The sequence below is a fragment of the Mercenaria mercenaria genome, chromosome 9 (assembly GCF_021730395.1).
Source record: "Mercenaria mercenaria strain notata chromosome 9, MADL_Memer_1, whole genome shotgun sequence".
Classification (NCBI taxonomy): domain Eukaryota; kingdom Metazoa; phylum Mollusca; class Bivalvia; order Venerida; family Veneridae; genus Mercenaria; species Mercenaria mercenaria.
In genome coordinates this window covers 76,628,866-76,648,223 of record NC_069369.1, presented here as the reverse complement: position 1 = coordinate 76,648,223, position 19,358 = coordinate 76,628,866, and the positions used below count along the sequence as shown (strand labels likewise).

Here is a 19,358-nt window from a genome sequence, read left to right as displayed (position 1 = left end):
TACATATGAAACTATACAACAACTTTTAATTCTCCATCTGTAAAATAATTTTTACTTATTTTTGCAAATTTATGTGAAACAACCAGTTCAATTATGTTCCTGGCAGGTGTCAAAAAATCCACATATATTAATTTTTGCTGAAAAACCCTTTTCAAGGTTTCCGATGTCGGCCGACGGTGTATTACATTCAAAGACCATTAGAATAATTTCAAACTTGATATAATGGATTTAAATTCAAACTTTTTGGTTTGTAGAGTTTTGTCATGGAAACTGTCAAGTTAATGTTCAGCTTTTCTAGCACGATACAAACCATTCTAAACAATTTAGAAACTGACTCAATCAGAGGACAATTTTATAAAGATGTTCTGAATATACAATGTATATGTCATTATTTAACTTCATTATACTTCTTGTATTTCAATCTAAATCAATAAAGTCTAAAACATAATGTAAGAAAACATGGCCCAAAAAAACCTGTAATGAGCGCATAGGACATACGTCCACCGTAGAAGACTTTTCTGTTAAAAAAAAGTCCTTCCTGTAAGTATCTCTATAAAGATCTGTCCTAAAAACAGTTCTTCCTTTCAGTATCTCTATAAAGATCTGTCCAAAAAACAGTCCTTCCTTTTAAGTATCTCTATAAAAATCTGTCCAAAAAAAGTCCTTCATTTAAGTTACTCTATAAAGGAAGAATTTACAGGTGAACCAACTTTCATATGAGCAAACGAGGGCAAATCTTTATCTCATATCCCATCCCAACATTCAGATGGGGGAATGGTGCATATCCATAAACCAAAAGTGAAGTTATATAAGTTAAAGAAAAACCATATAACACACTCCCCTAAAGCTCTTTAACCAGAACTAGAACTGTCACGGGAGTGACAAATAATACCCCCACAATACAACCTTGTCACAGAAGTATGGCAACCATAAGAAAGAAATGGCCACAAGAAGGTGCAATTTAAGTTGTTTAACTTGAAGGTAAGGTGAAACAAGGGTGCAGAATGTCACAATATACGCCCGTCACAGCAAATTTGTTTACACTAGCACCTGTATTTACAAATGGAATTTTAATTTTCTAGTTGTTTACAATGTTGTTTTTTTTAGAAATTATTGTAATTCTTTTATTTTTCTAAGTCCACAAAAAAAATCCTTACCAGGTAGAGATACCTTAAAATACACCCAAAATTTGAAAGTAATATCAATGTTGTACCACAGAAAAGTGGTCTTGGTTTTTCCCTACGGTCAATTATAAAAAAGTTACAACGTAAGTTATTTATAGTAACAACTAAGGGAAGTTAATCTTTAAAGAGAAAAAAAAAAAAAAAAAAAAAAAAAATCGAAAAAAAAAAATTACAAGTCCACACAAAAATCCTTACCAGGTAGAGATAGCTCAAAATACACCTCAGAATTGGATGTAACATGCATGTTGTACTACAGAAAAGTGGTCTCGATTTTTCCCTACGACTTGTAATGAAAAAGTTACAATATAAGCTATTTATAGTAACAGCAAAGGGAAGTAATTTTAAAGAAGGGACCAGTGCATGACACTCCGTCTCATGATGGTGTACAATTGTGCCAAGTTGCATCAAAATCCCTACATGCATGAAGAAGAAATGCTCCAGACAAAGTCATTCTTGTATCTGACCTTTGACCTTTAAGTGTGACCTTGACCTTAGACCGAGGGACCTGGTTCTTGCGCATGACACTCCGTCTCATGCTGTGAACATTTGTGCCAAGTTGTATCAAAATCCCTCAATGCATGAAGAAGAAATGCTCCGGACAAAGTTTTCATTCTTGTATCCTTTGACCTCTAAGTGTGACCTTGACCTTACCCCTAGGGACCTGGTTCTTGCGCATGACACTCCGTCTCATGATGGTGAACAATTTTGCCAAGCTACATCAAAGTCCTTTCATGCATGAAGAAGATATGCTCCGGACAAAGTTTTCATTCTTGTATCCTTTGACCTCTAAGTGTGACCTTGACCTTAGACCTAGGAACCTGGTTCTTGCGCACGACACTCCCTCTCATTATGGTGAACAACTGTGCCAAGCTACATCAAAATCATTCCATGCATGAAGAAGATATGCTCCGGACAAAGTCATTCTTGAATTTTTCATTCTTGTATCCTTTGACCTCTAAGTGTGACCTTGACCTTAGACCTAGGGACCTGGTTTTTGCGCATGACACTCCGTCTCATGATGATGAACAATTGTGCCAACTTTCATCAAAATCCCTCCATACATGAAGAAGATATGCTCCGGACAAAGTCATTCTTGAATTTGACCTTTGACCTCTAAGTGTGACCTTGACCTTAGACCTAGGGACCTGGTTCTTGCGCATGACACTCCGTCTCATGATGGTGAACAACTGTGCCAAGTTTCATCAAAATCCCTCCATGCATGTAGAAGATATGCTCCGGACAAGGTCTGTGGACGCCGCCCCGCCCGCCCGCCCGCCCAACCGCCCATCCGCCCGCCAGGGGCGTTCCCATAATACGTCCCGTTTTTCAAACGGGCGTATAAAAACTCAAAGGAGTGTTTTTGAAAGAGACTAGTGTTATAATTAGACAATGATTTCAGTTATTATACAGTTAATTATGTAAATGTTTTGTTTTAATAGCATACAAAATATTTAAGATTATTGTTAAATTCAATAGGCTTATTTCAAACATTAAATGATTTTTTGGATGTTTTCAGACAGAAATAAATATCAATTTATGTATTATAGAAACAAGAGGACCATGATGGTCCTGAATCGCTCACCTATCCCCACATGACCCAGTGTTGAACTGAGTATGACGTCATTATTTCTATTATTTGACATAGTGACCTAGTTTTTGAGCACATGTGACCTAGATATCATCAAGATAAAAAATTCTGACCAATTTTCATGAAGATCCATTGAAAAATATGGCCTCTAGAGAGGTCACAAGGTTTTTCTATTATTTGACCTAATGGCCTAGTTTTTGAAGGCACGTGACCCACTTTTAAACTAGACCTAGATATCATCAAAGTGAACATTCTCACCAATTTTCATGAAGATCTCATGAAAAATATGGCCTCTAGAGAGGTCACAAGGTTTTTCTATTTTTCGACCTACTGACCTAGTTTTTGACCGCACATGACCCAGTTATAAACCTGACCTAGATATCATCAAGCTGAACATTCTCACCAATTTTCATGAAGATCCGTTGAGAAATATGGCCTCTAGAGAGGTCACAAGGTTTTTTCTATTTTTAGACCTACTGACCTAGTTTTTAACCCCACGTGACCCAGTTTTGAACTTGACTTAGATATCATCAAGGTGAACATTCTGACCAATAATCATGAAGATCTCATGAAAAATATGGCCTCTAGAGAGGTCACAAGGTTTTTCTATTTTTAGATCTACTGACCTAGTTTTTAACCCCACGTGACCCAGTTTCGAACTTGACCTAGATATCTTCAAGGCAAACACTCTGACCAATTTTCATGAAGATCCATTGAAAAATATGGCCTCTAGAGAGGTCACAAGGTTTTTCTATTTTTAGATCTACTGACCTAGTTTTTGACCCCACATGACCCAGTTTCGAACTTGACCTAGATATCATCAAGGTGAACATTCTGACCAATATTCATGAAGATCTCATGAAAAATATGGCCTCTAGAGAGGTCACAAGGTTTTTCTATTTTTAGATCTACTGACCTAGTTTTTAACCCCACGTGACCCAGTTTCAAACTTGACCTAGATATCATCAAGGAGAACATTCTGACCAATTTTCATGAAGATCCATTGAGAAATATGGCCTCTAGAGAGGTCACAAGGTTTTTCTATTTTTAGACCTAATGACCTAGTTTTTGACCCTACGTGACCCAGTTTCGAACTTGACCTAGATATCATCAAGGTAAACATTCTGACCAATAATCATGAAGACCTAATGAAAAATATGGCCTCTAGAGAGGTCACAAGGTTTTTCTATTTTTAGACCTACTGACCTAGTTTTTGAACCCACGTGACCCAGTTTCGAACTTGACCTAGATATCATCAAGGTGAACATTCTGACCAATTTTCATGAAGCTCTTATGAAATATATGGCCTCTAGAGAGGTCACAAGGTTTTTCTATTTTTAGACCTACTGACCTAGTTTTTGATGGCACGTGACCCAGTTTCGAACTTGACCTAGATATCATCAAGATGAACATTCTGACCAACTTTCATAAAGATCCCATGAAAAATGTGACCTCTAGAGTGGTCACAAGCAAAAGTTTACGGACGCACGGACGCACGGACGGACGACGGACGACGGACACCGCGCGATCACAAAAGCTCACCTTGTCACTTTGTGACAGGTGAGCTAAAAATAGAATACCAATTTTTGTATACAATAGAATACTAATTTCTGTACACAAAATGAGTTTGGCAAATTTTAAATTGGAAAGAGGCCATAATTAGGTAAAAAAATGGTGGTTTGTAGCCAAAGTCAAACTTGACCTGTATTTTATGATGTTACACCTGTGTACCAAAATTTATTTAAATCTGTCAAGCCTTTCATGAATTATTGTCCGGAAACCTTGAGTTCGGCAAATTTTAAGTTGGAAAGGGGCCATAACTATGTAAAACAAGAGCACCGCCTTGCGGGTGCTGACGCTCATCTGATTTTTTTTGTGTAATAGAAATATTGTCCTACCCATGATTTTCTAAGTCTAAAAAGGGCCATCATTCTTGCAAAAAGCAGGATAGAGTTATGTTTCTTGATGTACAGTGTCCACTTATGATGGTGAAAAACTGTTGCAAGTTTTAAAGCAATAGCTTTGATAGTTTATGAGAAAAGTTGACTTAAACATAATACTCAACCAAGAAAATGATTTTCTAAGTCCAAAAGGGGCAATAATTATTGCAAAAAGCAGGATGGAGTTATGTTGCTTGCTGTACAGGGTCAGCTTATGATGGTGAACAAGTGTTGCAAGTTTTAAAGCAATAGCTTTGATAGTTTAGGATAAAAGCTGACCTAAACATAAAACTTAACCAAGAAAACTGATTTTCTAAGTCCAAAAGGGGCAATAAATCTTGAAAAAAGCAAGATGGAGTTATGTTTCTTGATGTACAGGGTCTGCTTATGATGGTGAACAAGTATTCCAAGTTTCAAAGCAATAGCTTTGATAGTTTAGGAGAAAAGTTGACCTATACATAAAACTTAACCAAGAAATCTGATATTTTCTAAGTACAAAAGGGGCCATAAATCTTGCAAAAAGCAGAATGGAGTTATGTTTCTTGCTATACAGGGTCAGCTTATGATGGTGAACAAGTATTCCAAGTTTCAAAGCAATAGCTTTGATAGTTTAGGAGAAAAGCTGACCTAAACATAAAACTTAACCAGGAAAAGCCGACGCAGACGCCGACAACCGCTCAAGTGATGACAATAACTCATCATTTTTTCCCCAAAAATCAGATGAGCTAAAAATGGTGGTTTATAGGCAAAGTCGAACTTGACTTGTATTTTCTGTATTTTATGATGTTACACCTGTGTACCAAAATTTATTTAAGTCTGTCAAGTCTTTCACGAGTGATTGTCCAGAAACCATGAGTTAAGCAAATTTTAAGTTGGAAGTGTACCAAAATTTATTTAAATCTGTCAAGTCTTCCATGAGTTATTGTCCGGAAACTATGAAAACCAACAAACCAACAAACCGGCAACCAACCAACCGACCGACAAGCTCACTCCTATATACCCCCCAAACTTTGTTTGTGGGGGTATAACTAAGTCAGATATCTGCAGGTCATACATCATAAATATTACTATATTGCACAGACATTGATATTGCCCAGCATTCAAACACGACATGACCAATGTACAATTTCAACATTCATACATAACAAAGCCAATGCACAATTTCAACAATACATAAATTCTAATACCGCCAATTTCTTTTCGCAAGTTCTATTTTTGCAAATGTAAACTTTGAATGATGAGTCATTAAGCTGATAAAAATATGAAAGTGACTAGTGGTACAAACTTACTGACATAAGGTTTTTGCAAGATTTTCTTATAAATAACCAAGAATACTGTGCAGAAGGGAGTAAATTGTTGCAACACATTTGAAATAATGCAGAAAATTTACATTCTTCTTGCATTTTTACCAGTATCTAACTTTTATTTTCACCCACTTTATCATTTGTTCAGTGTCATATATACATTCTATGCCAAACTTTGTGATGAAACACATTGAAAAATTTCACCCACATTGTGGGCGAGTAGCTTTAGGATTAGGAATATTGTTTTCTCAATTACTGAAAATCTTTTTACTATATAATACCTAACATATACCAAATGTTCTAAATTTCAAAATGGGTTGTACTGTTGTAAGTTGTGAGAACCGAGACATGGCTATTCTGTGAATACTAAACTACTGACAGATAGCAGACATACAAAAGCAATACTTATAGTGTTGCCAGAGATACATAAAAAACTGTATAAACAAACAATAAACTAAAACAGAATTACTGAAAGGACATTTTGCATGCAACATATGACCTTATTTGAAGAGGCCTGGATCTTGCATGAAAAAGTTTTGTTTCATGGAGAATATTTACTGTAAGCTCTTATGAAACCCAATGATGAGTGATGGACTGGACACAGATGAAAATCATGATGATAAACAAGTGTTCAAAGTTTCAAAGCCACATGTCAAATAGTTTTGACAAAATGTGGACTTGTACGAAAATAGTACCAATTTCCAAGTCCAAAAAGGGCCATAATTCAGCCAAAATAATTAACAGAGTGATGTACGTTTGCCTACAGATAGAGATTGTTATAATAAACAAGTGATAAAAGTTCCAAAGCTATTTGTCAAACAGTTTACACAAAATATGAACTGGTAAGAAAAACTTAACCAACATTTCTACGTTAAAAGGGGCCATAATTCAGCCAAAATGGTACACAAGTGTTGAAAGTTTCAAAGCTTTATCTCAGAAGGTTCTGTCAAAATGTGGACTGGTACTAAAAACTTAACCAAGGTGTGACGCCGATGCCGACGCTGTGGTGAGTAGGATAGTTCTACTTATTCTTCGAATAGTCGGGCTAAAAAGGTTCTTCTTTAAACCTGTAAGTAAAGACTTATGAAACTTCCATCTCTAACCTTGCAGAATTATACTATAATAACAAAAAAAAAAAAAGCTTCCATAAAAAAATGATTATGACTGGAGACAGTGTCTAAAATTTTAGATTTAAGTTAGTTCAACAAATGTAAGCTAACAAAGTACAAAATGGTATAAATATGGACGTATATTTATTATAAACCTTTTAAGTCAGAAATTTTGATTAAGATTAAATGAAATTATGCATAAACATGTATTTTGCAACTAGTCAGCTCCCCAAATTTCATCAGAACAAATCTACTATAAATGAAGTAATGTCAAACTGAATATCTGCCATTCTTAAGTATAAATGTTCTTCAACCTTAAGTATTAATTTCAGACTTTAAACATTGATGAATACCGGTCCAGTTAAATGTAAATCAGACTTTGAGGACCTGCCTGTCTGAACATGATTTCATCTAAAATGGAAGCAATTGGCTGAAAACTGCTAGAACCGTGAAAATCAGTATTTGCCAGAAACTGAACACTTTTGTTGAGCCAGCATGCAATGAGCTGAACAGTCATCAAAATGGCTGTCTGGTGTTTGTTTGTACATCTAAGTGAATTATTTTGGTTTAATTATTAGTAATAGTTCACGATAACTATTTGATTTTACGGCTAAAAATAATAATAAAACCCTAAATCAAATTTAAGTTTACAAAAAGCACCACAAAACCAGAATACAAATTCACTCTTTTGCCACTCCACATCATGAAATTCTCTCAGTGTGGCTCTTTCTCCTTTTCTTTCCTCATTTTCCATCCTTCAGATGCAATCACATTTACACCACCGAAATCCCTATTCCTTTTTTCTGGTCTTCTTTCCACCTCTTTCGGCGGTGATGAGTTTCATTTCCAGTTCCATCATTTAAGCTTATACACAACACAATAATGAAATCTGTACTATTCAACCTTCCTCGATTTCTCTGTATTTTTTCACCCGTTTCCATTCACCAGTTAAGTAATTCATTTGGAAGAACGTATCGACTAGCATCTGTTTCTGATTTTGATCAGGTAAAGTAACATGTTCCTTAGCTTCACTCAGTCTGATACTTAATATATTACCTTGCTGTGGACATGGATTCTCTGAAATACAACATAATTCATTGCTAAGACAGATACAGTTCCATTCACATATTCAAAATGATTAGGTTATTTAACAATTTTAGTTTGTATTAATCTATTTTAGCTCAATTGTGATGAAAGTTTCAAGCTTATTTGAACCACTCTCAAGTCTGCTTTCTGGAAAAACTAGTAATGGTGTTATATGAGAGAGGGTGGTCATGATCCCAGTGAGGCTCAAACCCTCGACCCCGGGTTGAGCTGTCAACATCTTAACCACTAGACCACCACTCCTCTTATTTAATATTTTTCTGTACAATACAGTGATATATTTGGACAAGAATGGTTCTTGGCCAAGATATTATGCTCATAAATATTTGGTGCGTGTGTTCGGGTTTAACGTCTTTTTATGCCCCCGAAGGGAGGCATATAGTTTTTGAACCGTCTGTCGGTCTGCCTGTCAGTCTGTGTCAGTCTGTCCGCAATTTTCGTGTCCAGTCCATATCTTTGTCATCGATGGATGGATTTTCAAATAACTTGGCATGAATGTGTACCACAGTAAGACGACGTGTCACGTGCAAGACCCAGGTCCGTAGCTCAAAGGTCAAGGTCACACTTAGACATTAAAGGATAGTGCATTGATGGGCGTGTCCGGTCCATATCTTTGTCATCAATGGATGGATTTTCAAATGAATGTGTACCACAGTAAGACGACGTGTCGCACGAAAGACCCAGGTCCGTAGCTCAAAGGTCAAGGTCACACTTAGACGTTAAAGGATAGTGCATTGATGGGCGTGTCCGGTCCATATCTTTGTCACCGATGGATGGATTTTCAAATAACTTGGCATGAATGTGTACCACAGTAAGACGACGTGTCACACGCAAGACCCAGGTCCGTAGCTCAAAGGTCAAGGTCACACTTAGACTTTAAAAGATAGTGCATTGATGGGCGTGTTCGGTTCATATCTTTGTCATCGATGGATGGATTTTCAAATAACTTGGCATGAATGTGTACCACAGTAAGACGACGTGTCGCACGCAAGACCCAGGTCTGTAGCTCAAAGGTCAAGGTCACACTTAGACGTTAAAGGTCATTTTTCATGATAGTGCATTGATAGGCGTGTCCGGTCCATATCTTTGTCATTCATACATGGATTTTAAAATACCTATGCATGAATGTGTGACACAGTAAGACAATGTGTCGTGCGCAAGACCCAGTTCCGTAGGTCAAAGGTCCTAAACTCTAACATCGGCCATAACTATATATTCATTCAAAGTGCCATCGGGGGCATGTGTCATCCTATGGAGACAGCTCTTGTTCAACAATTTTTCAGTCATATAAACGATGGTGTCTACTTGTAGCAGTGAGCACAATGCCCAACTTTATAGTGCTGCCTCACTGGAATATCACGCCGTAAACACGTGGCATGATATCCCACCCAGTCACATTATACTGACACCGGGCTAACCAGTCCTAGCACTATCCCCTTAATGCTGAGCTCCAAGCGAGGAAGCTGCTAGTACCATTTTTTACGTCTTTGGTATGACGCGGCTGCGGATCGAACCCACGGCCTACCGCACTCGAAGTGGACGCTCTACCACTAGGCTATCAAGGCGGTTTTCATGAATATTTGGACTGACTGAGCTGATGAACACTACCTACCAAATACTCAAGTTAGAAAGCAGAAACTGTCAATTTTACAATCTGAGTAATTCCAGCACAATGATTCCACAGCCCAAAGGACAATCCAGTTTGTTATCAAACTTATGTCCATAAACATCTGAAAATCTTTGGTAAACATTGGATAGTAACTCTTTCAAGATAGTCTAGACAACTTTGAGGAGGCTGGCCACTGCCTGCACGCAGAGGGCAATTCCCTAATATGTTCTGCTGCATGGGCGTATAAAAAAAATCAACAAAAACTAAAAGTGTATCCATATGACACTGGTGCCCACACTGCCTGTCACGGTCATATCTAACTTGTTGACAATGCAAGACTAAGAAAACTTTTATACTATCTTGGGTTGGGGTATGTTAATCAGAGTGAATTGGGCAGGGGTAGAGAAATGAATACAATAAAATTTCATTAAGAAACAAGTGTAAACAGAAACTGAAAGAGTAAAAACAAAGAAGATTTTTTTGTAGAAGATGGGTGGGGGAGCATAGGAGGGGGAAAAAAGATTCAAATCCCACAAAAAAAAAACACATACTGACCAACACTCCCATAATATTTCATGAATTATGGTCAAAATACTTTTTCACAAACTCTTCGACAATTAATGCATATCGGTATTTTTGATAAAGTCTAGGTTCATAACTCTGACCTTGCAAGGTGAAATCCCAAACAAAGCCACAGGTTCACAATTTCACATGCTGAATAATATTCCTATTTGGTTTGATGATTCTAGGTCAAATACTTCTTGAGATACTTGTGACAATTTTTTTTAGCCCTTTATGCATATTTTTGACTGAATCAAGGGCGATAACTCTGGGCTGACTAAATGATCCCCCCAACACAAAACCCCAGGTGCACAATTTCATTCGCTGAATAATATTCCTATAAGGTTTCATGACTCAAACTTTTAGGTCCTAAAAGCATATTGTTACGGTCACTTACGCATAGCCTGTAAGTTTAAAGCAAATCTTTGACAACTGCGTCAGGGAGTCGCCTCTTTGGCTCAGTGGTTAGAGCATTTGACTACTACCCGTGCAACCCGGGTTTGAATCCCGTCAAAGGTAGTTGGGATTTTTCGTCATAAAATGCTATGCTCATTGATTTGTTATGGCTAAAAGACATAAGAATAATTTTAACTAAGTCAAGGGCCATGACTCTGGTCTGGCTAAGTGAAGTCCTTAAAAACCCCAGATGTACAACTTCACATGCTGAATAACAATCCTATAAGGTTTGATGACCCTAGGTCAAATACTTTTTTAGATATGCCTGATACAAATGTGGAAGGACGGACAGATGCGAGGACAAGGGCAACTCTATGTGCTTCCCTAAAAATTAATATTAAAAATATTATTGTACCTCTTGATCCAGCCATAAAACCAAGAATCAATGCTTTTTCTGGTCTTGTCACTTTGTTTGAATTTTTAAACATTTCCTGTGCTTCGACCATTTGTTCTCGCTGAAAATGAAATGAAACCAGTTACAATATAATCCACTCCTCCTGTAAGTAAATGCGTACTGTAGTGGTGTGATAATTATCCACTTAGTCAACCAATATAAAATATTTTGTAATGTGACAGTTAACAAAAATTTTCTTCCCCAACAAATTCTAGTGTCTTACAAATACCAAGTGTTAATCTGCCTAGCAAACAGTCAAATTACTATCTATGAAAATGTATGGATGATCGAACCAGTCACAGGCTTAACATTCAAAACCAGGGAATTATTGGAATCATTCCAAAATCCAAGAATTTCCCTGTAGCTGTATAGACCAATCTTCATCATCATGATTAATCAATGATTAGGCTATTTTTGTACTGATTATTCATCAATATGGAAATTTTGACTGATTCCCAACACTAGCAGATTGCTGTTCATTACCAAATCAATAAAAAAGATCAATAGATGGATACATACTGTAAGTGAAAGCCCCTTCTTTGCTTGGGGTTGTTGTTGTTGCTGCTGCTGTTGGGCAGCCAATGGCTGTGGAACATTATTTTGAGGCTGTGGCTGGATTGGCTGTAATGGTTGTCCAATGGGAGTGGTTGTATTTTGATTGACAGCTGTCTGCTGAAATGTTTGACCAATGGATGGCAAGACAGTTGTAGTTCTGATTTGTGACTGGCCAAGCTGCTGTAGTTGTTGTTGTAAGTTGTCCCTCGCCTGCTGAGTATTTGCCGACACTGACGAGGCTGAAAAAAAAACAACCCTGAATGGACAAGCCAGTACAACATAACTGGACATGCCAGTACAACCTGATTGGACATGCCAGTACAACCTGACTGGACATGCCAGTAAAACCTGATTGGACATGCCAGTACAACCTGACTGGACATGAAAGTACTACCTAACTGGACAGGTTTAATTGTCGTCTGCATCCTACCGCCTTAGGCAATGTTATCGGCATAGTTGACACGTGTTTGGAATACACAAGGTAATAAACAATCCGCTCTATCGATTTTCTACACTAGCTGATCGTGGGTTACTGTCTCACTTGCCATAATTATTTATGTAGCTATTAAATAAAATAATCACCAGTTCCTGTCGCCAAAATTAAACTAGAGCTATCACTAAAGGTGATGAATGTACCCCCCGCATGCACTGACACAGTACATTGCAATTTGATGCGCACAAGATTGCATAATTATGTGGACTGTATGTATATAGACTGTATGTATACAGTATAGTAACAAAAAACAAAGTCCCATAACTATGCAGAATATTTATCTAAAAGAATGTAACATGCACCATGCACAACTAGGGTTGGTACTGATCACTTGTGTGAAGTTTCATTAAACTGTGTGCGAGGGTTTGGTAGATTAGGCACGCACAAGATTGCATATGCAGACTGTATGTACATAGTATGTTAACAAGAAACAAAGTCCCAAAACTCTGCAAATCAAGGGGATGAGGAGAGATGGTGCACACAAGATTGTGTCTATGAATATAGTATAGTAACAAAAAAAAAAGTCCCATAACTCTGCAAATATTTTTTCTAAAAGAACCAAACATGCCCCATGCACAACTACAGTTGGTACTGATCACTTTTGTGAAGTTTCATTAAATTGTGTCAAGGGGATAAGGAGAGATGGTGCGCACAAGATTGCGTCTACGGACAGACAGACAGACAGACAACCTGAAACCAGTATACCCCCCCTTACAACTTTGTTGTCGGGGGTACAAAAATATAAACTAGAGCTATCACTAAAAGTGATGAATGTACCCCCCGCATGCACTGACACAGTACAAAATTGTGTCTATGTATATAGTATAGTAACAAAAAAACAAAGTCCCGTAACTCTGCAAAAAAAAAATTCTGAAAGAACCAAACATGCCCCATGCACAACTACTGTTGTTACTGATCACTTGTGTGAAGTTTCATTAAATTGTGTCAAGGGGATCAGGAGAGATGGTGCGCACAAGATTGTGTCTATGTATATAGTATAGTAACAAAAAACAAAGTCCCGTAACTCTGCAATTTTTTTTTCTGAAAGAACCTAACATGCCCCATGCACAACTACTATTGTTACTGATCACTTGTGTGAAGTTTCATTAAACTGTGTCTAGGGGATGAGGAGAGATGGTGCGCACAAGATTGTGTCTATGTATATAGTATAGTAAAAAAAACCAAAGTCCCGTAACTCTGCAAAAAAAAATTCTGAAAGAACCAAACATGCCCCATGCACAACTACTATTGTTACTGATCACTTGTGTGAAGTTTCATTAAATTGTGTCAAGGGGATCAGGAGAGATGGTGTGCACAAGATTGTGTCTATGTATATAGTATAGTTACAAGAGGGTCATGATGACCCTGGATCGCTCACCAGAGTAATATGAGCTACATGTTTCAAATGTCAAACTGATGATTTTTAGAAATTTTTTGAAAGATTTTCTGATGTACAATCAAGTAACCCCTGGGGCGGGGCCAAAGTTTGAAGAAGTCTACTAGGCAATGTAACATATCAAATATCTAAGATCTAGGCCTTCTGGTTTATTTTTGGCAAATTTATGAAGATTTCCCTATATACAATCAAGTAACCCCTGGGGCTGGGTCAATTTGACCCGGGGAGGGGGGGTCAAGATTTGAACAACTTTTGTAGAGGTCCACTAGGCAATGCTACATTTCAATATGTAAGCTCTAGGCCTTCTGGTTTATTTTAAGAAAATTTTGAAGGTTTTTCTATGTACAATCAAGTAACCCCATGGGACGGTGTCTAGTGGTAACACACTTGACTGTTAATCCAGAGGTCCGGGGTTCGAATCCCGGTCCAGGCACTGGAAATTTCTGAGATGCTCTTGAGTGTCTCCCACCTGACTAGAGACCTGTACTGGTTCTTCCCAGGAAAGATGGCTTCGCATGTATTCGGTGCTATACACCGGGCACGTTAAAGAACCAGACTGTCTATTCGAAAAGAGCTAGGCTAAGTTAGCCGGACGCGTCTGTATCTGAAAAGTTCTCTCTGTCTGTTCTGGGGGCTTTATCTCACTCTGTCCCTCTGGTCAGATCGCCCTGTGTCTGTACTAGTAGAGGATGATTTCGCACCCTCTGTGGCTGCAGTTGCTGTAAAGCACCTTTGAACGTGTTTATCATGAAAAGGGCGCTATATAAATCTGGTATAATAATAATAATAATAATTCATGATTTGAACAAATTTTATAGAAGTCTACTAGGCAATGCTACATGTCAAATATCTAAGATCTAGACCTTCAGGTTTATTTTTAGAAATTTTTTGAAGATTTTCCTATGTAAAATCAAGTGACCCCTGGGATGGGTCAATTTTGACCCCGGGGGTCATGATTTGAACAAATTTTGTAGAGGTCCACTAGGCAATGCTACAGGTCAAATATCTAAGCTCTAGGCCTTCTGGTTTATTTTTAGAAAATTTTGAAGATTTTTCTATGTACAATGAAGTAACCCAATGGGGCTGGGTTAATTTGACCCCGGAGGTCATGATTTGAACAAATTTTGCAGAAGTCTACTAGGCAATGCTACACTTCAAATATCTAAGATCTAGGCCTTCTGGTTTATTTTTAGAAATTTTTTGAAGATTATCCTATGTAAAATCAAGTGACCTCTCGGGTGGGGTCAATTTTGACCCCAGGGGTATTGATTTGAACAAATTTTGTAGAGGTCCACTAGGCAATGCTACATGTCAAATATCTAAGCTCTAGGCCTTGTGGTTTATTTTTAGAAAATTTTTGAAGATTTTCCTATGTAAAATCAAGTGACCCCTGGGGCGGGGTCAATTTTGACCCCAGGGGTCATGATTTGAACAAATTTTGTAGAGGTCCACTAGGCAATGCTACATGTCAAATATCTAAGCTCTAGGCCTTCTGGTTTATTTTTAGAAAATTTTTCAAGATTTTCCTATGTAAAATCAATTGACCCCTGGGGCGGGGTCAATTTTGACCCCGGGATCATGATTTGAACAACTTTAGTAGAGGTCCTCTAGGCAATGTTACATGTCAAATATCTAAGCTCTGGGGCTTCTGGTTTTTGAGCAGAAGATTTTTAAAGTTTTTCCTTTTGGTTGCCATGGCAACCAGAATTCTGTATGGAATTCAATGCTTTGAACAATTTCTGAAGAAGACCATCCAAGGAACATCCCTGTGAAGTTTCATCAAAATTGGCCTGTTGGTTTAGGAGGAGATGTTGTTTAAAGGAAAGTGTGGACGGACGCCGGACGGTGAGCGATCACAATACCTCACCCTGAGCACTTTGGGCTCAGGTGAGCTAACAAAAAAGAAAGTCCCATAACTCTGCAATTTTTTTTTTCTGAAAGAACCTAACATGCCCCATGCACAACTACTGTTGTTACTGATCACTTATGTGAAGTTTCATTAAATTGTGTCAAGGGGATGAGGAGAGTTGGTGCGCACAAAATTGTGTCTACGGAGAGACGGACGGACGGACGGACAGACAGACAGACAACCTGAAACCAGTATACCCCCCCCCCCTTACAACTTTGTTGTCGGGGGGTACAACAATCGCAAGTGGCGATAATGGTGACTCAGCGTGAGCCCTGCCTAACTGGACATGCCAGTACAACCTGATTGGACACGCCAGTACAATTTAACTGGACATGCCAGTACAACATAACTGGGCATGCCAGTAAACCTAAATTGACATGCCAGTACAACCTGATTAGATATGCCAGTACAACCTACTGGACATGCCAATACAACCTAACTGGACATGCCAATAGAACCTACTGGACATGCCAGAACAACCTAACTGGACATGCCAGTACAGCCTAACTAGACATGCCAGTACAACCTAACTGGACATGCCAATAGAACCTACTGGACATGCCTATACAACCAGTGCAACCTAACTGGACATGCCAACAGAACCTACTGGACATGCCTATACAACCAGTACAACCTAACTGGACATGCCAGTACAGGCCAGAAGAACCTTACTGGATATTAAAGTACAACCAAACTGGATATGCCAGTATAAAAAAGATATAGATACCTGGAGAAGGCTCGGGTATTCTGGTAGTTTGTGTTGGAACATAGGACACAGTCTGAGTCTGTGGTAATGATGAGACAGCTGAACTGGTACCAACTCCAATAATCTTCTACAATTTTGAAAAAAAAAAATTCCATAACAATTCTAAATTTCTTGGAATAAAAAGCTTAATTTCTTACTTCGCTAACCACAGAATTGAAGAATTATTATTTAAGAACTGACTTATTTTCACTATACAATTTTTAATATCACAGTGAAGGATTAACTCTTTACAATTTTCAATTTCCTAACCATGGAAGTGAAGAATCAATTGTTTTACTTTACAGCTGAAGTTCTCCTAATCAGAGAGGTAAAGCACTAAAGTTAAATAAATGGAACCTCAAAACTCACAATTTTGTAACAACAGAAATGATCGAGAATAATTTGAAACATGATTTCAAGAAAAAAAAAATTTGGTAGGGGTAGGACAGAAAAAATACATTTTACACAGTATGAGCAGTTGCAACATTCTAATTGTCAGTAATTTTTCTGACAGCAGTATAATATTTCTAGTCAAACAAAAACAATCAATATTCAGTCAGAAAAGATAACATTTCAACATATGCATATATTTAAGTTAACAGGTGTTTGTCAAATAGTTTGAGTGAAATCATTTCAACTTCCACAAAAAGACCAATTTTTATCACCAAGCTTCAACAGGAGTATGTAAAGTAAAGTTTTAATAAAATAATTTCAACTGACGACAAGATTTAATACATAGTATGTACATGTAAGAAGCACTTACTGCTGGGGCTGGGGAAACAAGCCCTGCTGCGTAATCTGGAGTATAGGGGGCAGGATTTGCCGCTTGATTGGCCGCAGCTGCAGCCTTCTCTGCTTCCCTTTTTTCTTTTGCTTGTTCAATAGCTTCTGTTTCTACAAACAGAATGTCACAGTACTTAAAACAAAGAATGTCACAGTATTGAAAACATAACAATAATTATAGTATTAGTTACAGTGCAATCCCTGTTAAAATACCTTGCCAGGGAGACTGGATTTTGTTGCACAATGGCTGTTTTTCTGCAGAGGTCAATAAGTCAGACATCTGACTGGTTGGAAAGTTTAAATGTGCCTTTATAGAAAGGCATTTCGTGGCCTCAACGCGAAACTAGTCTATCTGCTTCTATTTCTATATACACATAGACTAGTTTCACGTTGAGGCGACGATTTGCTCTCAAGGTGTGGTATTAACACAGCTGATGAAGAACAATTTTGCCTGCATTAGCGACATTTTTTTTGTTCAACAGCATGTTAAAAGCTATCTGATGGCTGTAATTCTTAGTAAATCACCCAACCTCATCTTGTTCTTCAGAGGTTACAGACAACATCACAACAGGTGATCAAAAACAAAAATCTTTGAGTGCCACCTGCCTATGGGCCAACCAGCTGTCTCATGTTGTTGGGTTTTATGTCATACACACACAATTTAGGTCAAATCGCATTTTCCAGTTTTTAATGATTGAGAATAACCCTAGCTGCTCCCTAAAGCATTCCTCCAGGCAAAGGGTGGCTCCTGGGTAGATTTGCCAACCTTTTGTGAACAAGATGTATGGCTTCCTAACATAGGGAATTATACATCCCTTTTAGGAAATCCCACAGCAGTGAACGGGGCAAGTTATTCCCACAGCAGTGAACGTGGCAAGTCATTCCCACAGCAGTGAAAGAGGCAAGTTATTCCCACAGCAGTGAATGAGGCAAGTTATTCCCACAGCAGTGAACGAGGCAAGTTATTCAAAGACTGCAACCTTATCAATTTTCCCATGCCAAGTCAATCTAAATATCCAAAGTGCAAAATAACAAACAGACAAAAGCCTTAAGCTCCAGATATATAAATAATGTGTCTCAGTACAGTGCAGATCTTTTCCTGCAATGCTCAGTTTATCTTTTCTTGCAACAATCAGTAAATACTTGCCAGCAAGCTTTCTCCTCCTTTTTGCCTCTTTTGGTCCTAAAGGTTGTTCTGCAATATCTAAGAGCTGTAATGAAATACAAATGGTTTACAATATACAGAGGATATTTGTTTGTTTTGAGTGAATATGGAATATATCTCACTGAGAAGTGAGAAAATTTCAAATATTTTCATGAGCGCATAGCGCGAGTGAAAATTTTCTCACTTTGAGATGAGATATATTCTATATTCACAAAATACAAACAAATTTTCTTTTTATTTTATGCTTAATTACGTTGAGATATGCATGTTGGAACAAATTTTAATCTCAGCGCGGGAAACGGACGTGCGTAAACGAACATGATGTCAGACGTGTTGTGACATTAGAAAGAAGCACACGACATAAAGTTCCATTTTATTTTATTTCTTGCTGCATAACGTTATGAAATTCTCATTAAGTGCAATACTTTGAATAGAGAAATATTCTATAAAGAACAAAGTGCGACTACAATTTTCATCATGTTCTAAGCAAATAACCTTTAAAATTTATACACAATGTACAAGTAGATCGGCAAAGCTGTATCATTTAGTGAGTGATATGCAGTGAATGATATGGATTATATCTCACTGATAAAACGCAATATTTCATCAGTTAGCAAAAAATAAATGACTTTATTTATATTTCAAATGTATAACTTTCAGAAATCACATACAAATAATAAAGCACGTAAAGCAACTTATCTTAAATGAATTTGGTGGGTTTTTTTTTTTCACTAAGAGGGGAAGGAGAGCAGGGGTGTAACTTGGGGAAAATGGCTTCGTTTTTGGGCAAAGACGAACAAGGCAGTCTGAAAGACAGCTAAATCCCCCGCCATTGCTATGGATAGTGAAAGGGTAAACCTTTGACCTTTAGCTTTGACACTGACCTTGAACTGACATGGCCGACTCATGAATTCTGCATAATGTCTTGATGAGGTGATCATTTGACCCAAGTTTCATGAAAATCCTTCAAGGGGTTTAGGAGATACAGAGCTCAAACCTCTGACCTTGAGTTGTGACCCTGACCTTGAGTTGACATGGCAAGTTTAATGTTAATCCTTAAAGG

General features: G+C 37.7%; 1 protein-coding gene across 1 annotated transcript in view; it reads right to left on the bottom strand.

The window, feature by feature from the left end:
- Positions 1 to 2,530: 2,530 nt before the first annotated feature.
- The window catches only part of LOC123546316 (negative elongation factor A-like), a 38,013-nt gene continuing 21,185 nt past the window's right edge, over positions 2,531 to 19,358 (bottom strand). Inside the window, exons 6-11 of the mRNA XM_053551767.1 lie at positions 18,278 to 18,341; positions 17,111 to 17,241; positions 16,330 to 16,435; positions 11,769 to 12,043; positions 11,211 to 11,310; positions 2,531 to 8,202 (exon numbers count right to left, since the gene is read on the bottom strand). Coding sequence (XP_053407742.1) covers positions 8,024 to 8,202; positions 11,211 to 11,310; positions 11,769 to 12,043; positions 16,330 to 16,435; positions 17,111 to 17,241; positions 18,278 to 18,341 — 855 coding nt within the window. The 3' untranslated portion in view covers positions 2,531 to 8,023. The remainder of the gene's footprint in view (positions 8,203 to 11,210; positions 11,311 to 11,768; positions 12,044 to 16,329; positions 16,436 to 17,110; positions 17,242 to 18,277; positions 18,342 to 19,358) is intronic.